At 32.1% G+C, this 22350-nt stretch overlaps 1 protein-coding gene across 1 annotated transcript; it reads left to right on the forward strand.

The window, feature by feature from the left end:
- The first annotated feature begins 10892 nt into the window (after positions 1-10892).
- On the forward strand, positions 10893-14393 carry LOC131612202 (MDIS1-interacting receptor like kinase 2-like). Its single transcript, XM_058884011.1, has 2 exons — positions 10893-13830; positions 13922-14393. The coding sequence occupies exons 1-2, from the start codon at positions 10989-10991 to the stop codon at positions 14281-14283; spliced, it is 3204 nt and encodes a 1067-aa protein (XP_058739994.1). The 5' UTR covers positions 10893-10988; the 3' UTR covers positions 14284-14393.
- Positions 14394-22350: the final 7957 nt, after the last annotated feature.

Consider the following 22350-nt stretch of genomic DNA (forward strand, 5'->3'; position numbering starts at 1 on the left):
TATTAATGGTCTTGTTATAAAATCTGTTGGATATTCTATTTGTGGAGTAACCAAGGAATATTCCTTCCTCACTCTTGGGATCTATCTTTCTACCTTGTTCTCTATCTGCCAAGATGTAGCACATACTTGCAAAGACATGGACGTAGTTGAAATTTGGCTTTCTCCCTTTCTATATCTCATATTGTGTCTCTTTAGTGCCAGATCTGTTGGTTGCTATATTATGAATACGACAAGCTATGTTCATAGCTTTAGCCTAAAAATAATATGGAAATTTCTTGGCATGCAACATAACTCTAGCTTATTCTTGTTGAGTTATGTTTTTCCTTTCCACCACCCCATTTTGCCGCAGAGTGATTGGTGCTGAGAACTCATGGCTAATACCTTTTAAAGCACAAAACTTAGAGAATTTTGAATTCTCAAACTCAATGCCATGATCACTTCTGATTCTTACTATTCTAGTCCCCTTTTCTCTTTGAAGTAGTTGACACAACTCTTTGAAAACTTCAAATGTGTCAAACTTTTCTCTAATGAATTTAACCCAAGTGTACCTTGAGAAGTCATTCACACACACAAAGATATATCTTTTCCTTCCTAGGCTTACTAATTGTATAGGCCTCTATCAAATTCTTGTGCAATTGTTCAAGAACCTTTGAGGTGGCAAAACACATGAGCTTCTTATGAGGCATCTGGGCCTGCTTACCTATTTGATATTCTCCAAAGACTTTTCCTTCTTCAATTTTGAGCTTAGACAATCCCTTTATAGGTTTTTAATAAATAATATTCCTCATGATCTTGTGATTGAGATGACTGAGTTTTTTGTGCCATAACTTGGTCTTATCAACTTTTATCATCAGACATGTTGAATAGTCTCATTTGTTTTGAGATATCCACAGATAGCAATTATCTTTAGACATGTTGAATAGAGCTCACCAAATAGGCTAGGATTCCTACTTTGATTCCAATTGAAATTATGTTCCTCTGGGGACAAATGTTGCTTGCAATGTGTCCTGGCAACTGGTTCGACAAGTTAAACCAGAATCACCATAATTAACTTGTACAAGATGTTGGAAAACAAAAACAATAATGAACACAATTAATTGGTAACCCAATTTGATGCAACCTGCACCTACGTCTGGAGGGTTGACTTCCAACCTAAGAAAATAAATTCACTATTAGTAGTTTATTACAATTAGTCTTACAAGCAACAACAAACCCTATGTTTTTTAATGCCTTTTCCAAAATATACCCAATGGCTTTCTATTTAGGAGTCTCCATAAATATGAGACACCCTTTCACTTTCTTTATCTTTCAATCACTAACCCCTAGTTATTGGGTTACAATCAGTAAATCCTAGTGATCAACTTCAATAAAAACTACGAGTGATGTTGAATCTTACAACTCAACTAGTCAAACCTACAACTATGCCAAGTTACTGAAACATTGTGTGGTGTACATAATATAACAAGGACTTTTGTAAACCTAGCACTCTAAAATCTTCAATGTGAATGCTTGAATTCTAACGCATGTTTGAGCTCCTTATATAGCATAATGACTCGAGACTTTTCTTCATATATGGACATTTGATTTAATTTTGTTTAGAAATAATGCAGAATATATTGGATATTATCTCCAACAAGATATGATTTGTTTCAATTTAAATTCAAATTTAAATCTTCATTTAAATCTGAATCAATCTTCTTCCAATTGACAAACAAATCATCTATTCATATTGCTAAACCATCAATAAAATCTAATCCAACTTTGACAAAAGAATCTTTAAAAATGCAACAACATTGACCTGTTGCACAAGGCCTAAATGATGTACCAAAATGTGTGACATTATGTCTAGTATGTGTTCCTTCTACACCTCTTTAAAACTTAAGCAAGCTAGAATAATATTGAACACATCTCCATGTTGTTTTGTAAAATGCAGTCAATCCAAAGAGCTAATCCACAAGGAACGTCAATCTCCCCCTTTAGAAAGTTATGGCAAAACAACTCTTCAAGATATAACATTTATTCAAGGTATAGCACTTATTCAAGATATATCAAAACAACTATGTGATCAAACTGAGGAGTAATAGATTTAAGCACCTTATCAATGATAACTTGTTCAAAGATAGTTTTTTCATAAACCTTCATCTTATTCGTGATCAGAGTCACTCTGGAGATGTAATTTAGTACATTCTCATTGTTTTTCATAAATACAAATGCCAACCAAATCCATCTTAAATGTAAGTTAAACTCAAATACACACTAAATACAATTTAACACCTTGAATTTGAACTACAACTAATAATACTCGGGGAGACCGTTTGTTAGAACTAGTAAATGCGCATGATCTAGTTGGAAGTGTTGTAATTTTCTCATGATGAGTGAGTTAGTTATTCTTCTTAAATATATCTTGTTTTCTTATTTAATTTATTTTATTTCCTTCTACTTAAATTTATGTTGTCTTCTTATTCTATTTATTTTATTTCCTTCTTCAAGATTCTCACTGATATTATTTTTAAAATGAAATATCTCTTAGATTCTTTCTTTTAGAGTGGGAGAGGAATCACAAAAGGTCTATTAGGTGCATTGAAATAAAATTTCAATAGTGTGAAAACAAATGTTTAGGTGTTTGTATAGTGCAAGAATTTAATATATTTCTTATAGATAATGGTAATGGAGACTTAAGATAAATCAAGAAGGGTCATGGTTTAAGGTATAATTAATCTTATAAATACGAAGTAGGACAATTTGAGTTGTTGGATGTAGAAAAAAAATATTCAATTTGACGAAATGGTTTATAAATAATTAAGAAAAATAGTTAATTAAATAATGAGATTTATTGTTAGAGTGGTGAATAAAATGGCGAAATGACATGACCCATATTTTAATATTAAGTGTAGAGAAAAAAATAAATTTTGATGATAATAAATTTACTTATACGAAAATTTGAAGAAAATTTACTACTTGGACTATGGTTCTATTTGGTAAGACATATTTTCGAGCTTATAGCTTATGTTTTATGTCTTATAAGCTCATATAATAATTTAGACCCGTTTGGTAACGGTCTTTTCATCACTAACTTATAGCTATTTTTTTAGACGCTATTTCAAATAGCGTTTTAGCTTATGTCTTATAACTTATTATTTTGTCTTCCTTTTTTTTTGCATATTATTTTAATTAAAATTCATTTTTAACTTTTATAATTTATTTTAATTTAAAATAAAATAATTATATATTAAATATCTTTTATGTCATTTTACATTTATAAGTTAATTGAACCGCTAATTTTACCAAACACTTACATTAGCTTATAAGCTATTAGTCTCAACCATTTGCTATAAGCTATCAACCATCAATCATCAGCCATCAATCATAAACTATAAGCTATTAGCTAGCTTATCAGTCAACCGCTATTTTTACCAAACAGACCCTATGACTACTAGGAAGTCCAGCTCCTGGATCATGAAGAAAATGTTGAAGGTCAGGGATGAAATTAGGCACCTTTAGGAGTGGAAAACCATGTTAACTGGCATAAGGTTCCACATGAAGGCTATTTACCTTGTCCTCCTCAAGGAAAACCAGAGTGTGTTTTGGAGGAATGTGATGTATGATAATATAGGGCAAGGCCTAAAGCTATACATACTTTATAGATGGCATGCCATTCCAAACTAGCGACAAAGAAAAGACTGATGCATCTTGGCCTTATTTCCAATAAATCAAAGATAAAGACAATCTTAATTTTTTCCAGTGTTATCTTTGCCACTTTGTCATGATCAATTGTTGTATTTATCTTTATTGTTTATTGTCTTAATCTTTTTCTTTTTTGTTGATCATTGTTTAATTCATCTTTTTCTTAATTTATTGATGTATTTGTCTTCATCAAAACCTTAGCTAAGGTCAAGGAGAAGCTCTTGTTCACAACCACGATACGTGTCGCATAACCTCTAACATCAGTGCGATGCCAACAACCAAAACCCAATAATTAAAAAGTTTTTTTAAAAGTTTATTGATCACATACGGTTTTTATAATGACAAGGATGCTAGAATGGGGCATTTCCATATATAGTTTACAAGTATAATAAAATCATGAACTCACTTCCCCACGATAGTTCCACATAAAAATACTATTGTGTTGAATAATCATAACAAACAATTAATCGAGAAGCACCGAACCCTCTTGTTGCCTATGGTTCGAGAGATCCAATCTTTCTAGAACCATTTCCATGTCAGAATCTTCAGTGCTTGAAATACCTTTTCCATGAACATCCAAAAATTTATCTTTCTCTAATCCCTCTTAGCCATTGTCTATTTCAACATTGTTATACAAGTTTGCATTTTTCAAGTTGGCATCAGGTGGTCTAATGAGATTATAAACCTTGATATGATAATTGTCATAGTTTGCTCAATCTGAGCCTACTTCATTAATTTGTGAACCATCATTATTAAGTAGATTAATAGCTTATGGAGCTACGACATCATTGTTGCAAATTATTAATAATAATTAATAATATGAGTGTGTTCCAAAATGACAAGGAAAATATGATATGATTTGAATTTTGAATTCGGATAGTGGCAACTCTTCATGAAATGCTGCAGAATAAAACCATGCAACCGTTGGTGAACCATACTGTGGGCCAAAAGTCATAACTCTTGGAAAAGAAATTGTTTCACCAAGAGTCGCTACCTTGTGAAACAATATCAGCATGGCCTATAAAAGCATAATTTTGGATTCCGAATTCTCATCATAAAAAATCGAAAATCCTCTAGAATAAATTCCAGACACTCTTCGCTACATTCGAGTTTTCACCCGTCTTGTGCAGACTCGAGAAGGCTGAATTATCATGGGTATTCCTGCGTAGAAACTCCAAGACAAATTGGGAGTGCTTGAAATACTATAAGGAAAGTGTTCCGTACACGATTCTAGCCTCGATTCCATTCAGTTTAAATTAATTTTCTAACAATCTTATAGTAGTTTCAAATAATGACAAGCGGGGCTTCCGCAAAAAGAAAAAAAATTTACATTAAAAATCCAGGTACTTGTTTATTCTTTAAATTATAATATAAAGCTTTACTGTATCAAAGTTGTGTTGTCAATATTATAATTTTCTGGTAATAATTAATCCATGCGTATAATTCGGTTATGCACGTTCTTCAATCCATCATTTTCTTTGATTAAGTGATAGTGCCATAATTGTTGAGTGATATATAAACATTTAATGGGTGAATTATATATATATATATATATATATATATATATATATATATATATATATATATATATATATATATATATATATATATATATATATATATATATATATATATATATTACTTCCATTTTATGATGCTTTTAGTTTCGCTTCAGAATAATTATTTAGTCAGAAATAGCCTTGAAATCTGGAAACAAATCGGTGCTGTTAGTTAATTAAATGTACATGATAATACTGTGATAATAATTATATACGTGATAATAGTCAAACGAATTCTATTAAAATTATTATGTAGATACATAATCAATTTTTTGAAAATGGCATATACAGTATAACAACAGTTTTGTGTTACGAGTATGTTGTTGTATAAACTTATATAATTATTTGTGTTACATGTATGTTGAAATAATGTATTTATAGCATGCTTTTCATTTCATGAAACTATATATTTAATGGTTAAAGATATATTATGTAATTTTCAACTTCTAACGTTAGAATAATTTCAAATGTTCAACTGGAAAGTTACATGCTCATAATTGTTTTAAATGAATAACGTATATTAGATATTATGAATTAGATATGTTCTATTTATATTTCTCAAATTAGTTTCTTTCCTCTGTTATAGAAAACAAATAGAAGAAAGTGAAATAATAAGAAAAGGTTGTATTATACAAAATTGTCAGAACTATTCTTTTGTATTAGATATGATATACAAAATTTTGAAGAAAACCTACATTTCTCCATATGAGATATGGAAAGCCAGAGCACTAAATATTGGTTATTTTAAAGTGTGAGGATGCGTGACCTATTATAAGAACATTGACCCTAAAAAGAACAAGTTGGGTCGTCGAGGGATCCATTATATTTTTGAATTTGGATATAGACTTTTGAATTTGGAGTCTAATGTAATTATTAAATTTTGAGAAGTTGAATTTTGGGAATCTTATCGCGGAGGATAAGGAATTTGAGATTCACACAAATAAATGAACCTTGTGATGAGGCTTCTCCAAGGGTTGTTGAAAATAAAAATCAAAAGTTCGTCAATGATTGTTGAAAAACAACCTGAACTTAGGATAAGCTAGAGAGTCTACAATGCTAAGGATCTAGGACCGAACAAAATCACTTTTTGACTTATTTCTCTTGTGTAGAAGGAAATAGTGAGAGATTTGTCCGTAAGATTCCTATTACTCTTCAAGTGGAAGATGGTACTAAGATTTACAAGGAATAACTTCAAAGGACTCATCCTTTTGGCATGATGTTATCCAAGGCGAAATGAATTTGATTATGTTAAATCATACTTGGGAATTTGTCGATCTAGTGAAAGGATCAAGACCCATTGGATATAAGTGGGTGTTTAGAAGGAAGTATCATAGTGATGGTACACTAAACACCAACATGGATAAATTAGTAGCCAAATGGTATAGACAAAAGGAAGATGTTGATTATTTAAACACATATGCACTAGAAGCAAGCACAATAAAATTTAGAGTTTTGTTTGCATTAGCTTCATTACAAGACCTTATTGTTCATCAAAAAGTGGTCAAAAACGAAATCCATAAATAGATATCTCGATGAGGAGATTTACATGGAAAAACCAAAAGGTTATGTGCTTCTTAGTAATGAACAAAAGATGTGAAAGCTTGTCAAATCCTTGTATAGATTAAAACAAGCACTAAAATAATGACTTCAAGAAGTTTGACTTTGTCAATGCAAGATTCAAAAATAAAAGAGGAGACACACAACTTAGGGGAGACTTTAATTCTTATCAAAACAAGAATTCAAAGAGTTTGTCATCATCAAAAAGGGGGAGATTGTGAAGAATATCTTATATCTAGTTTTTATGAAGACAAAGATTATCAAAGAAGAAATGATCAAGACTGTCATGCACATCAATGATGATGTTGATCAAGAAGGTTGAACATAGAAACTCAATTGAATATTTGAAAAAAAGTGAACATAATCAAGGTACTCATTGCAATTTATACTATACTACTCTAAATTGCTCATTATTTTATCTCTCACTTCATCTAAAAACCTTCTTCATCCAATTCTTGTGATAAGTGTTTGTACACAAAGTTGTGTAAGAATATTGTGATATTCCTGTGTCTCTATGTTGATTACATATTGATCATTATCAAAGAGATTAATGGAATCTTAGAAACAAAGAGCTTTCTAAATTCCACAACCAAGATGAAAATCTTAAAATAGTGGACACTCTTTTTGATCAAATGTAAAGCGAAAGAGTGGGGGTTTAAAACATAGTCAAACACACTATATTGAGAAAACTTCCACATTCAAGATGAAAGATCTTGGACTAATTGACACTCTTTTGGGGATCAAAGTAATGCGAAAATAGTGGGGGTTATGAACTTAGTCAAATACACTTTGTTGAGAAGTTCTTGATAAGTCCAAACTGTCACGTTTCAAAAAGTCAATATTCAATTTGATCTTAGTGTCAAAATGATGATGGAATAGTTATGTCTATATTAGAATACACAAGTGAAATTGGTTTCTAATGCAATGTACTATATGCGATATATCAGTTGCAAATAGTAAATGAGTAGATTTACTAGTAATCCAAATGGCGAGCATTCGAAGGGCATCACAAGGATTTTGATTATCTTTTAAAACCAAATCTTGACCTCCATTATGGTAGGTTTCCCGCCATATTAGAAGCATATACCAGTGTGAGTTGGATATTGAGTGTTGGGGATCATAAATTTACAAATTAGTGGATGTTTACACTAGTTGGGATCTAATTTCTTGAAGGAGCAAGAAATAAATATGCACTACTTTTTAAACCATGGAATTAGAGTTTGTGGCTCCCACTTCCACTGGTCAAAAAAGTTGAATGGTTGAGGGACCTTCTATTAGAAGTTCCACTGGCTAAAGACAATGTTTCAAAGGTGTGATACATTGAGGTAGTCAAGCCACTTTAGCTAGAGCATATAAAAAGGTGTATAATAGAAAGTCTAGGAAAATTAGGACTTAGACATTCTTTCGTGTGAAAATGGATTGAGAATGAAATCATTTCATTCACATATATACAATCGATCTTTAATTTGAATGATTCATTTACTAAACTACTGGCCAGGGATTTAGTAAAGACAACTTCGAGAGGTGTGAGGTTGAAACTCCTTGAATAAGTGTTTCGACAATGATAGCAACGCAATCTAAAGTTAATACATCTTATACTAAGATTCAATGGGTAACAACAAGTCGTTGATTTGAAAGTTGGTGCAACATTTTGTGACAATGTTGACTATTACATAATTGAGGGATGAGTTTTTTAAAACTCTTAATGAAGTTCTATATCGAGGAGGATATGTATCTCAAGAAATAGATATAAATTGAACTTCAACTATATGAATTTCAAGATGGTGCCGTCTTAAAGTGAGAGTTGGAGTTTCTCTCATGAAAAATTCATGAAAACAGGAAAAGCACATGGCCATAAATAGAGCTAGGCGAGATATGTAGGCGAAGAACCTTTAAAAAGTGTGTGTATAATAACGTCGGTCTGATCACATGGGATAACTGTTCAAAGCATAACTATCTAACGTTCCGATTAGACTTTGCGTTGTCTTTACTAAAGTTAAGTTCAAATCGAAAGATACCTAAATGTATTAACACTCTTTTGCTTTCTATATTATGATATTAGACTTGTCATTGTTAGAACACGTGGGGGATTGTTGCAAATTATTAATAATAATTAATAGTATGAGTGTGTTCCAAAATGACAAGGAAAATATGCTATGAATTGAATTTTGAATTCGGAGAGTGGCAATTCTTCATGAAATGCTGCAGAATAAAACCATGCAACCGTTGGTGAACCATGCTGTATGCCAAAAGTCATAACTCTTGGAAAAGAAATTGTTTCACCAAGGGTCGCTACCTTGTGAAACAATATCAGCATGGCCTATAAAAGCATAATTTTGGATTCCGAATTCTCATCATAAAAAATCGAAAATCCTCTAGAATAAATTCCAGACATTCTTCGCTACATTCGAGTTTTCACCCGTCTTGTGCAGACTCGAGAATGCTGAATTATCATGGGTATTCCTACGTAGAAACTCCAAGATAAATTGGGAGTGCTTGAAATACTATAAGGAAAGTGTTCCGTACACGTTTCTAGTGTCGATTCCATTCGGTTTAAATTAATTTTCTAACAATCATCCCTTCTCTTGTGTGTGTTTCATTGATAGGAGCACAAGTAGAACTTTTGAAATGACTAGCAATGACTACTTTCATATTATTGATATCATGATTTTTCGCAGGTTTCCTAACAACTGGCATAGTAGTATTACTTTGTTGTCCTTTAATGTTATCACGCAGTGCTTGAGAATTGCCTTTTTTATCATTAGATTGTGATCTATAAAAAAAGTCACATGAAAATAGTCATTACTCAGATCTATAATATTGATAATGTCAATCCCCACTCACATCTATAAACGAGTATCCAAAGCTCTATTTCTTATGTTCCTACCAAGATATTTAATAATAAATCTCGATTTTCATCGTTTAACAATCCTTTCCTCTTTTTTGCTCAAAAGTATGAAAGCTTGACAATCATATTGACTCATGTTCCTTTCTTCTACCATCAAGCACTTTTCCTGTTCATTCCTTGAGAGATTCTTTATTTCTTCATCAATCAAAATAGCAGTCATAAGACCATTATTCTACTCATCTCTATTAGAATTCTCCAACATTGAATCTTTATAGAACTTTTAGGTGCATAAATTTCTTGATCATTTTTATTCACTGCAACCACGTACTCATACGTCAGATGCATGCCTGAGTCTTGCTTGGAATTTTGAGAGAGATATCACAAAAAGTCAATTGAATATATTGAAATAAATTTCTTATAGTGTGAAAATGGTTGTTTGGGTGTTTGAATAGTGCGGGAGTTTAATATATTTCTTATGGATAATAATAGTAATGGAGACTTATGATAAAACCAATAAGGTCATAGTTTAAGGTGGTGTAATCACATAAATAAGAAGTGTAACGAATTGAGTTGTTGGATGCAAAGAAAAAGGCTTCAATTTGACAAAAAAGTTTGCAAATAATTAAGAAAAATAGTGCATTTTGAATAATGAGATTTATTGTTAGTGGCGAATAATGGCAAAACGAGTCTTTTTGAATTTTGACACTACCCTTAGTTAATTATTAAAAAATATAAAGAAAGAAGAAAATTTTGAATTAATCAATAATTTATTTTTACTTTTAGAGATGCTTAAAGATAAACAAAACAAAGTCTTATTAATATCTCTCAAAATTTCTATCAACTATTTGATAGAGTAGATTAAACATAAGACTGCTATTCAGTTAAAATTTAATTACATATTTTATAATTAATTTATATATGCAACCTAAGAATCAAAAACCCTATATTTCAACATAAAAAAATAATTCTAAATACTGTTTCAAATAAAATAAAAGAATCAAAGTCAATTTACCCATAAAAAAACTCTACGTCTTGTTTTATTTCGTATATCCAAAATGAAAAAAATGTGACTATAAAATTTATATTAATGAATGTCACATATTCACTTATTCAGACATACATACCTTTGAAGCAGACTTAAATTGACCATCAAATTTAACATAATAACTATTATTTAAGCATATACACAGTTCACACATACTGTACCCACTATAACCAAAATAAAATATTCACACTTATCAACCCACGTTGTTATAATTGATAAACTATACTCTAAACTCAAACTTATATACAGAGATCCATGAAAAAAATTCATAAACCCTCAACCAACTTTGATTATAATGCTACCACCCACCTTCATCATGATTCTCTTCATAATTCTCTTTGTACTTTCAACACTTTCATTGCCACAATCTATAGCTGAAGCCACTGAAACTGAATCACAGGCTTTGTTAAAATGGAAACATACCTTTGATAACCAAACCCAAACTCTCTTATCAACTTGGAAAAACACCACTAATCCATGCACATGGAGAGGAATCCAATGTCACAAATCCAATTCAGTTTCAACCATAAACCTTGAAAATTTTGGACTTAAAGGTACACTTCACTCACTCACTTTTTCCTCACTCCCTAATCTCACAATCTTGAACATATATGGTAACCAATTTTATGGAACCATTCCTCCACAGATTGGAAACATGTCAAAAATAATCACATTGAATTTTTCTCAAAATTCTATTGATGGTTCCATTCCTCAAGAACTTTTCACTTTGAAAAGTTTACAAAATGTTGATTTCTCATTTTGTAAACTAAGTGGAGGAATTTCTAGCTCTATAGCAAATTTAACCAATTTATTGTACCTAGATTTAGGTCACAATGATTTTTCTGGTGGATTTATTCCTCCTGAGATTGGAAAATTGAACAAATTATGGTTTCTATCAATTCCAGAAAGTAAACTAATTGGTTCAATTCCACAACAAATAGGGCTTTTGACAAACCTTACTTATATTGATTTGTCATTGAATTCTCTATCTGGTGTTATTCCTGAAACCATAGGTAATCTGAGTAAATTGAATATACTTGTACTTTCAAATAACACCAAGTTGTCTGGTCCAATTCCACAATCCTTGTGGAACTTGTCTAGTTTGAATGTGATTTACTTTGATAAAATGAATCTTTCTGGTTCAATCTCTGATTCTATACAAAACTTGGTTAATTTGAATCAACTTGCACTTGATCTCAATCGCCTTTCGGGATCCATTCCTTCCACAATTGGAAAGTTGAAAAATCTTGTTACTTTGTATTTGTCGACTAATCATCTCACTGGATCGATTCCTGAGTCGATAGGGAATTTGATCAATTTGCAAATTCTTAGTCTCCAAGAAAACAATCTGACTGGAACAATTCCAGAGTCGATTGGAAATTTGAAGTGGCTCACTACTTTTGAAGTAGCTACTAATAAACTTCATGGTAGAATTCCAGATGGACTTTATAACATTACCAATTGGTATTCCTTTGTTGTGTCTGGGAATGCTTTTGTTGGTCATTTGCCGTCTCGAATATGCTCTGGTGGAAAATTAAGGTACTTAAATGCGGATTCCAACCGTTTCACCGGTCCTGTGCCAACAAGTTTGAAAAACTGTTCTAGTATTGAAAGAATCACAATCCAGATGAACCAAATAGAAGGAGATATATCACAAGATTTTGGTGTATATCCGAAATTGCGATATCTTGATTTGAGTGACAATAAATTTCATGGACACATTTCAACAAACTGGGAAAAGAGTCTTGATCTTGATACTTTCCAGGTATCTAACAATAATATTTCTGGTGTTATACCATTAGAACTTATTGGTTTAACCAAGCTCGGTAGGCTTCATCTTTCTTCAAATCAACTGACTGGGAAACTTCCAAAGGAATTAGGAAACAGGAAATCATTGGTTGAACTAAAGCTTAGTAACAATCATTTCACAGATAAGATTCCAACAGAAATTGGATCGCTGCAAAGTCTCGAAGAGTTGGATCTCGGCGGAAATGAGTTGAGTGGCACAATACCGGAAGAAGTTGCGAGGCTGTCCAGCTTACGGACGTTGAATTTGAGTAGAAACAAACTTGAAGGAAGTATTCCAGATCAGTTTGGTTCATCTCTTGGGTCTCTTGATCTTAGTGGCAATTTTTTTAGTGGAAAAATACCAACAGCTCTTGGAGGTTTGGTGCAGTTGTCAATGTTGAATCTCTCACATAATATGCTTTCAGGAACCATTCCTCAAAGTTTTGAAAGGAGTTTGGATTTTGTTAACATATCAGACAACCAGTTAGAAGGCCCTCTTCCGAAAATTCCAGCTTTTCTTAGTGCTTCATTTGAATCATTAAAAAATAACAAAGACTTATGTGGAAATATCACAGGATTGGATCCTTGTCCAACAAGCCGTAGTCGAAAGAGCAAACATGTCCTTCGGTCAGTATTGATTGCTCTAGGAGCTCTAATATTAGTGGTGTGCAGTGTCGGAATTTCAATGTATATTTTGTTTCGAAGGAAACCAGCAAAGGAAGAAAGCCAAACTCCAGAAGAAACACAAAGGGGAGTATTATTTTCAATTTGGAGTCATGATGGAAAAATGATGTTTGAAAATATCATTGACGCAACTGAGAATTTTGATGACAAACATCTCATTGGTGTTGGGAGTCAAGGAAATGTTTACAAGGCAGAGTTGTCTTCAGATTTGGTTGTTGCTGTGAAGAAGCTTCATTCAGTAACAGATGAAACAAAGTCGTATTTCAGTTCAAAGTCTTTTATGAGTGAGATTGAAACCTTGACAGGAATCAAACACCGAAACATCATAAAGCTTCATGGATTTTGCTCACATTCTAAGTTCTCGTTTTTGGTTTACAAGTTCATGGAAGGGGGAAGCTTAGATCAAATGCTAAACAATGATACACAAGCCACTGCATTTGATTGGGAAAAGAGGGTGAATTTTGTTAAAGGTGTCGCCAATGCTTTGTCCTACTTGCATCATGATTGCTTGCCTCCGATTATTCATCGCGACATATCAAGCAAGAATGTTCTTCTTAATCTTGACTATGAAGCTCATGTTTCCGACTTCGGGACGGCTAAGTTTCTAAAGCCTGGTTTACCTAGTTATACCCATTTTGCAGGCACTTTTGGGTATGCAGCTCCAGGTTAGAACATTTTTCCTCTTGTTTTGATTTTATATTTTCATATCATTTTCATATAATATATAAACTCATAAGTTAATTTGTTTGTTTGCAGAGTTGGCACAAACAATGGAAGTGAATGAGAAATGTGATGTATATAGCTTTGGAGTTCTTGCATTGGAAATCATAATGGGAAAACATCCAGGAGATCTCATTTCATTATTTTTGTCACCATCTACAAGATCAATAGCTAATAATATGTTGTTGATAGATGTTTTAGATCAAAGACCTGAACAAATTAAGAAACCAATTGATGAAGAAGTGATCTTGATTGCAAAGTTAGCATTGGCTGGCTTGAGTCAAAATCCACGTTCTAGACCAACCATGGATCAAGTATCTAAGATGCTTGCAATAGGAAAAACACCTTTGGGGAACCAACTTCACATGATTAGACTAGGACAACTACAATCACTCTGAGAAATAACCTATTTCTTTTATCTATTTTGTATCTTTAGTAACATCCTTGTCCTTTTCTCATTTCTTCTGTTGTAAGCTTTGTATATAAAACGAATAAATAGTAATTTCGATTATAATCTATCATTTTGTTATCAATTTAGTCACTAAATTATTAAAATCACTTAATAGCGAGTGTCAGATATCGACCTGCACATTTCAGTCCATTGAATAATATCTAAATAATCTATAGAGATCTCGGTAAAGTTCTTAAAGATTGGAGAATAGACTTCATTTTATAAAACATTAGTTTGGAACTAAATTTTATGATAGGTCAGTCATTTCGATAGTCCTCATAATCCTAAAGCACTAGGAAACTACTTGCACATAGTAATGATAAACGCATACATTATAGCCATAAGCAATAAAATAGGTAAAACAAAGAGATAATAAAACAATAAAATCATGGATTAACGAATTGGAAATTACATAGACGAATTTCATCATTTGTATTAGAATCTTTGTCCTCAAAATCTTTAAGCTTTTCTCCAAAACCTAAAAGTGTTATTTCTAGATTTGCAAAACTTTCGTACAACTTTGACTTTTCTAAGTCAAGCTTATCATCGAATCTAACATGAATTGACTCTTCCACAATACGTATTTCTGTATTGTATACTCTATAACCCTTAGAGCGTTCTAACTATCTCAACCATAGTCACACGATTCGCAATTCGCTTCAGTTTGTGGTACGAATTCGGATACGCGGTTCCAGGGACGGATCTAGGATTTTTAATTAGTGGGGTCAAAATTATTTATTTTAAATATTTATATAAAGGTATATGAATAAAGTGGTATAGTAATCACATCGTTATCGATTATATGTGAGGTATAATTCAATTGACAAATATTATTAATGCTATCTTGACATTTTATGAGTTTAAATTTGAGAATTTTTAATTGTATACATGAAATTCCGATGATTATTATCATTTTATCATAGATCTCAAAAAAAATAACATTATTATAAATAGAAAAATAAAATTGAAGACTACAAATTAAAATTATTGAATTTCCAAAACTTGAAGACTTTTTTTTTATAGTAATACAAATAATTGTGAGATCTCAAGTATGAATTCATATCTAAATTTTATTTGCCTAAGTTTTAAGGATAAAATCTAAGACACTTTTAACATCTAAAGAATATTTTTAACATCTAAGAAATATATAAATATATATATATATATATATATATATATATATATATATATATATATATATATATATATATATATATATATATATATATATATATATATATATATATATATATATATATATATATATATATATATATATATATATATATATATATATATATATATATATATATATATATGGGTGAACGCTATTTTATGGGTGAACGCTATTTTTTTCTTAAAATTCATGGTTATGAAAAAAAATTCACAGGCATGTAAATATTACTAATTTTAAAATTGAATACACGAATTAATAAACTATATATTTTTCAACTCCAACTAATTTTTCTAAAAGTATTAACAATTTCATCTAAATTATTTTTTTTTTCTAAAATGGAACAAGCTTAAGAGACTCAGGTATGACCTTAAAGCTTTGCATTCTCCAGTAAATGATATTAGAATAAACTTGGTTAAAAGTAGGACTGATCTTCAAGCTGCTCAGAACTTGCTTATGCAAAACAGAATGGACACTCATGTTATTAATAGGGTGAAGGATCTCACTGAGGAGGTTGTAAAATGGAACCACATGGAGGAGAAAATTCTAATGCAGAGATCAAAAATAGATTGGTTAAAGATGGGTGATGAGAATAATGCCTTCTTTTATGCCTATCTCAAATCCAAATAGAAAACAAAGAGTATCATAATGCTGAGGAAACTGATGGTACTGTTATTACTAAGAAAAAATATATTGAACAGGAAATCCTTGAATTCTATGGCAGCCTTATGGGAGCTGACAGCCCGAATATTTCCCAAATTGATGTAGAAGCCATGAGAAAAGGGAAGCAAGTTAGCTGGGAGCAGAGATCATTTCTTCAAAGTAATATCACTCTGAATGAAATTGAGAAAGCTTTAAAAGGTTTAGGAGATCTTAAGAGCCCAGGTGTGGATGGATATGGAGCTAAATTTTTCAAATCTAGCTGGCATATCATTAAAGAAGATGTGATTGCAGCCATTCATGAAATTTTCAACCACGGAAAGATACATAGTAATTTCAATAAAACAGTGGTGACATTAATTCCTAAAATCTCTAATGCTAGCAGTGTCAAAGACTTTAGATCTATAGCTGGGTGCACAACATTCTATAAGATCATAGCAAGGATTCTCATTGACAGATTGGGGAAGATTCTGCCCAGTATAGTAAATCAAAGCCAGACAGCTTTTTATTCCTGGCCAGCATATGCAAAATCATATCATGCTAGCCTATGAACTCATTAAAGGTTATGGGAGAAAATCAGGGACTCCAAGATGCATGATACAACTAGACCTCCAAAAAGCATATGACATGGTGAATTGGAATGTCCTTCGGAGCATCATGATGGAGATTGGTTTGCCTAGCAGATTCATCCATTGGGTTATGGCCACAGTCACCTCTGTTTCATATGTCTTCAATGTGAATGGAGGTTCACTCATACTATGCAAGCTTGTAGAGGTATCAGGCAAGGGGACCCTATTTCCCACTTTCTTTTTGTTTTAATGATGGAGTATTTGAGTAGATTGCTAGCCAAAATGCAAGTGAATCAGAATTTCAAATTTCATGCAAAATGTGAGAAGTTGGGATTATCCAATCTCACTTTTGCAGATGACATTCTTCTGTTCTGCAGGGGGGAGGTTAATTCAATTAGTATGATTCTCACCACTGTTGAGTCTTTTTCTATGTCCACAGGTTTGGTTATGAATCCTCAGAAGTGTAAATTCTATTGTGGAGGAGTTAATGACACAACCAAAGCTGCCATGAAAGATATCATGGGATTTGAAGAGGGCCAATTACTAGTTAAATACCTTGGTGTACCTTTAACTAGTAAAAGACTAAATATCACCCACTACCTTCCCCTCATTGAAAAAATTGTTGGTAGAATAAATCACTGGACATCAAAGCTCTTAAGTTATGCAGGCAGAATCCAGCTTATACAGAGTGTGGCATTTGCTATAACACAGTTTTGGCTCCAATGCTTTCCTATACCTAAGTTTGTTCTAACCAAAATTGATTCAATTTGTAGAACTTTTCTCTAGACAGGCAAGCATGATAAGAGTAGGAAGAGCCCTATAGCTTGGGGAAAAATCTGTAGGCCCAAATGTAAAGGTGTTCTTAATGTGATAAATCTCAATGTTTGGAATCAAGTCACCTTGCTCAAATGTCTATGGAATATCCATAGGAAAGCAGATAATCTATGGGTTCTATGGGTTCATTTGTATTATCTGAAGGGAGAACAGATTGCAGATGTTTTGGATGGAAATAACTGGACATGGATGTTCAAAGCTATCATGAGACAGCGGGAGAATCTTCCTATAATTCAACAGCTATGGGACAAGATGACTGCTAGCCAGAAGTTCTCTATGAAACAGATTTATGAAGCTCTAGCTGATGACCAGAATCGGGTGCCCTGGAGATTTTTGATGCAACATAATCCTGCTAGACCCCGTGCTATATTTACCATGTGGATGCTTTGCCATGAAAAGCTTCCCACCAAAGATAGACTCAACAGGTTTGGTTGGATACAAGATATACAGTGCAACCTTTGTAAAAATGAGCCTGAAACACTACAACACATATTTTTTACCTGCAGAATCACCAAAGAAATTTGGAGGTATATTCTAAACTGGATAGAGGTAATTCATACACCTCAAGAGTGGAGATTAGAGTTAAACTGGATTATGGATGCTACAAACAGAAAATGTTGGAGGGCTAGATTGATAAAGCTCGCGTTCACAGAGACAATTTATGGTATATGGCAATACCATAATGCGACCATTTTCAACAACCCTACTAGTCTTTTAGCAACAGATATGATAATGGAAAGTATAATCTATAGAGGCTGGAAAGATAGGCAACTTAGAACTCACATTGCTAGGCTAATGGGATAAGGGATAGTTTTGCCTTTTTGTTTAGTGTATTTTGTCAGTTTTGATTCTGCTGGATCGTTGATGATCGCATGTACTTCATGATTTTTGAATTAATAAAATTCTGTTAGTTCAAAAAAAAATGATATAATTTTCGAGTTGATTGTAGAGCCAAATAAATCAAAAAAATTGAATAGATAAAATCGAATTAATTAATTAAATTTTTATCGTTATTAAATCACTCTATCCATGATATTTAAAAAAAAAAAAAAAAAGAGAAGGGGGTAGAATATTTTTTTACTTTTTTATTTGAGAGATAGTGTGTGAAGAAATTTCGTTTTATTTTCTTTGAAGCACTGAAAATTTAATCAGGACAAGTTAATTATTTTCTTAACATATATGTAACATGTCAATATTTATTAGTTAAAAACCAATTTGTTAAAAATGTAATATTAGTTGTTATAAATTTAATTAGTTAAAAACATTACTAATGGCATGTGTGGGGACAAATCAACCCTTTGAAGTGGGGGCAAATCACAAAAACATTCATTTATTAGTTAAAAACTAATTGAAGCAGTGGGGTCAACTACACCCGGCCATTTACCATAGAGTAGATCCGTCCCTGCGCGGTTCGCCACCATAAAAGAATTCGGTACATGGGGGTATGTGTAGTTGATACGTTCTTTGAATTCGTGATACGTTGTTTGAATTCGTGATACGTTGAAATGTAATAATCCATATATCATAATTAAAAAATTATTAGTATAAAACAATAAAAGAGAAAAAACTAAATGTAAGCTTATAAATATTGAAAGCATGTAGAGTAAATGTAGCTTATAAAAGTCCCACATCGGATATATTGATAGCATAGAGAGTACAAGTAGCTTATAAATAAAGGACTGCAAACTCGCAATCAAGCAAAGCAAACAACAATCCTTAGTTGTTATAGGTCCTGGGAAGTGTGGGGCCAAACATAAATAGTCATTAATTAATAATATAATATTAATGGCATTTCAGTGCATGCTTTGATAGCATCAAATTAGTCTAAATTTTTGACCCTGAGAAGTGTGGTTCATTGGTACGTTAGTTTTCCTAAATTCTGGGAGAATTGTCATGTACCGGTCGCGAATCGGTATTCATGAACAAATACGCAGTTCGGTATGGGGACTAGCGAATTATGTAACTATGATCTCAACATAATACATTAATGTGCTTTATAATCAAATTTGTTCAAATACTCTTTGGTGTTCAAAATAAATCAAGAACATTCAAAAGGATGAGTCTTCTCCATAATAGGTCTAATAGATATTCTATTATGAATATAACTTGTTGTATTCATAGCTTCTGTCCATAAATGTTTAACCACATTAGTTTCGTTGATCATGGTTCTGGTCATTTCTGCAATGTCCTATTCTTCCTTTCTACAACTCAATTTTGCCGTGGAGTTCTAGGACAAGAGAAATCATGGGATATACCATTAGAATCAAACAATTCTTCAAACTGGCTGCCATGATCACTTCCGACTCTAACAATCTTAGAATCAAACTCATTTTGCACTTTAGAACAAAAATTAGTGAATGCAGAATGTGACTTATCCTTATGCTTTAGAAATAATACCCATGTCCAACGACTAAAGTCATCAACTATGACAAGTCCATACTTCTTACCATTAACTGATGCAGTCTTAACTGGTCCAAACAAGTCTGTGTGTAGAAGCTCCAATTGTTTAATCCACATCATAGTGTCAGGTGTATTTTTTTTAAAGATATAGACATTTTAAACCATTATACATTTTTAAAAAATACATCATAATTTAACCATTATACATTTTAATATAAGTGTTCATTTATTTCTAGTAAATTTTTTGAATTTTTTTTAATTTTGTTAAAAAAAATTAAAATGATATAATATTTTTTAACTAATAGATTTTTTTATTAGAAATGTGGGTAACTTACGGGTAAGGGTACTTAAGTACCCACAAGGTGCGAGTAGGAGTATAAAGTTTGATGCTCGCAAAAATATGACCTCATACAAAGATTTTTTTTCAAACGGTAGGTACGGAGACGAATACTATAACACTCTACCCATTGTCATCCCTAATCAGTAATTTTTAATGTGAATAGAGATAGACTCAAATGTGAAATAGCAGCATTAAAGATTTCATATCTTTAGAAAATCGATAAAAGCCTCATCATTCTGATCTTGGACTTGTACAAAGAATTGAATTGGCAAATCTTCTTATTTTTAAGACAAGTACCACACAATTAAGGATGCTGTTTCTGAATTTTTTTTATTTTATTTTTAACAGTAATTGAAGAAGTTTTTCAAGGCCTATCATGTCATGTTTCAATATGTACTTTTGCTACCGTTTAAAGACGTAGAAGATCTCATCAATGTAGTTTTTACTTGATTCCATGGTGATTTGTTAGTATACTATATTAAATTTTTTTCCTTAGGAATATTTCAATTCATTAATTAGTTAAAATTAAGATTACACAGAAATAAAAGGCCAACGAACAAGTTTCACCGCTGCTCATTTTTGAATGGCAAATTCAATCATATTATGTTGAAAAATAATTACAAGTGTGAGTAGTGTGGATAAGTCCACATTGATTAGAAGTATGGAGACTTACATTTATAAGTGGGAGATGCCACTCACCTAACACCTTAAGATTTTGGGTGAATATGTGGTGTGTCTTTCACAAAGGTGTGTTGCTCCTAAAGCTAGTCCCCAAAGTTAAAAATGCTCCTCGCTTGACCCCCTGAATTGCGCCGCCAACAGATTCATTATCCTAGGTGACACAACATTGTTATGCATTAATCTTTGCACTATGTGTAAAAGATGCATCACTTCTAGTGCTAGAAAACCAAAAATGTCAAAGGCAAATGGTATAAAAGCGCACCACTTTTGGTGCTAGAAAACCAAAAATGTCAAAGGCAAATGGTATAAAAGCGCACCACTTTTGGTGCTAGAAAACAAAAAATGTCAAAGGCAAATGGTATAAAAGCATGTTTTTCCTCCTACCCATCCATACACTAGAACAACTGTTGGCCTAAAAGTCGATTTTCCTTCGTGTGGGTCAGTGAAGAAATTCACAGACACGTCTTTCTTCACATGTACCCCTGCATGCTTAAATATATTAAATAGGACATCCCTAACAAAGTCATGTCGGTATTTGTATCCTACAAGCTCTTTGTAATGAATAGCGTGTTCCCCAAATATATCCAAGCACGCCTAGTGACAAATAGGGCAAATCCCATCAACGAGAATTAAGGGAATCATAAGTCGGTATTAAAGGATGATACGGTATTTTACTGGGGACATATGTGGACCTAGACCGTCAATAGGGGATAACAAGGAGAAAATCTTAAGCATGCGATGCTTGCAAACAACCAAAATCAACTTTATGATTTGTGGCCATGTCAAACTTTACTTTCATGTCTTGAATATTTTTATTAATAAAGATACTCGCCAAAACATGTCGTGTTTTAGGAAAGACGGTATCCTTTCTAGTAAAATCTTGGTTAATATAGTATAAATACTTGTATACGGTTTTATAAAAACATCATACATAACGCAAATACTTTGGTATTATACAAAAAAATTAAATGTTGCATTCGGCTAAGCTGTGGGTATTTTCTTTTTAGCAAATTTTAAGGGCTCAACCTTGGCTAAAACTTCTGACCCCATAAGATCTATATTAGGTTGTACAGATTAATATTATCCACAAATTATTAAAGGTTTGATTGAGGGTAATACCGTAGGCGTTATTAACCTTCGGTAAACGTTGCCGAGGGCTCTGTATTAGTTGGTAATCATTGAGTAAATTACCATTATCCACGGCTTTTCCAATTACAAGGGGCTTTTAACTCTTGGTAATGACAAATTTTATTGTTGTGAGAAAGAGAGTGACCTAATAATTTGAAAGGATAATGATTTCCGAATACTTTTGTAGGATTGGATACTTTATATATTAAACTGATGAGAAAATGATAA

Source organism: Vicia villosa, linkage group LG6 (genome assembly GCF_029867415.1).
Source record: "Vicia villosa cultivar HV-30 ecotype Madison, WI linkage group LG6, Vvil1.0, whole genome shotgun sequence".
Taxonomy (NCBI): Eukaryota; Viridiplantae; Streptophyta; class Magnoliopsida; order Fabales; family Fabaceae; genus Vicia; species Vicia villosa.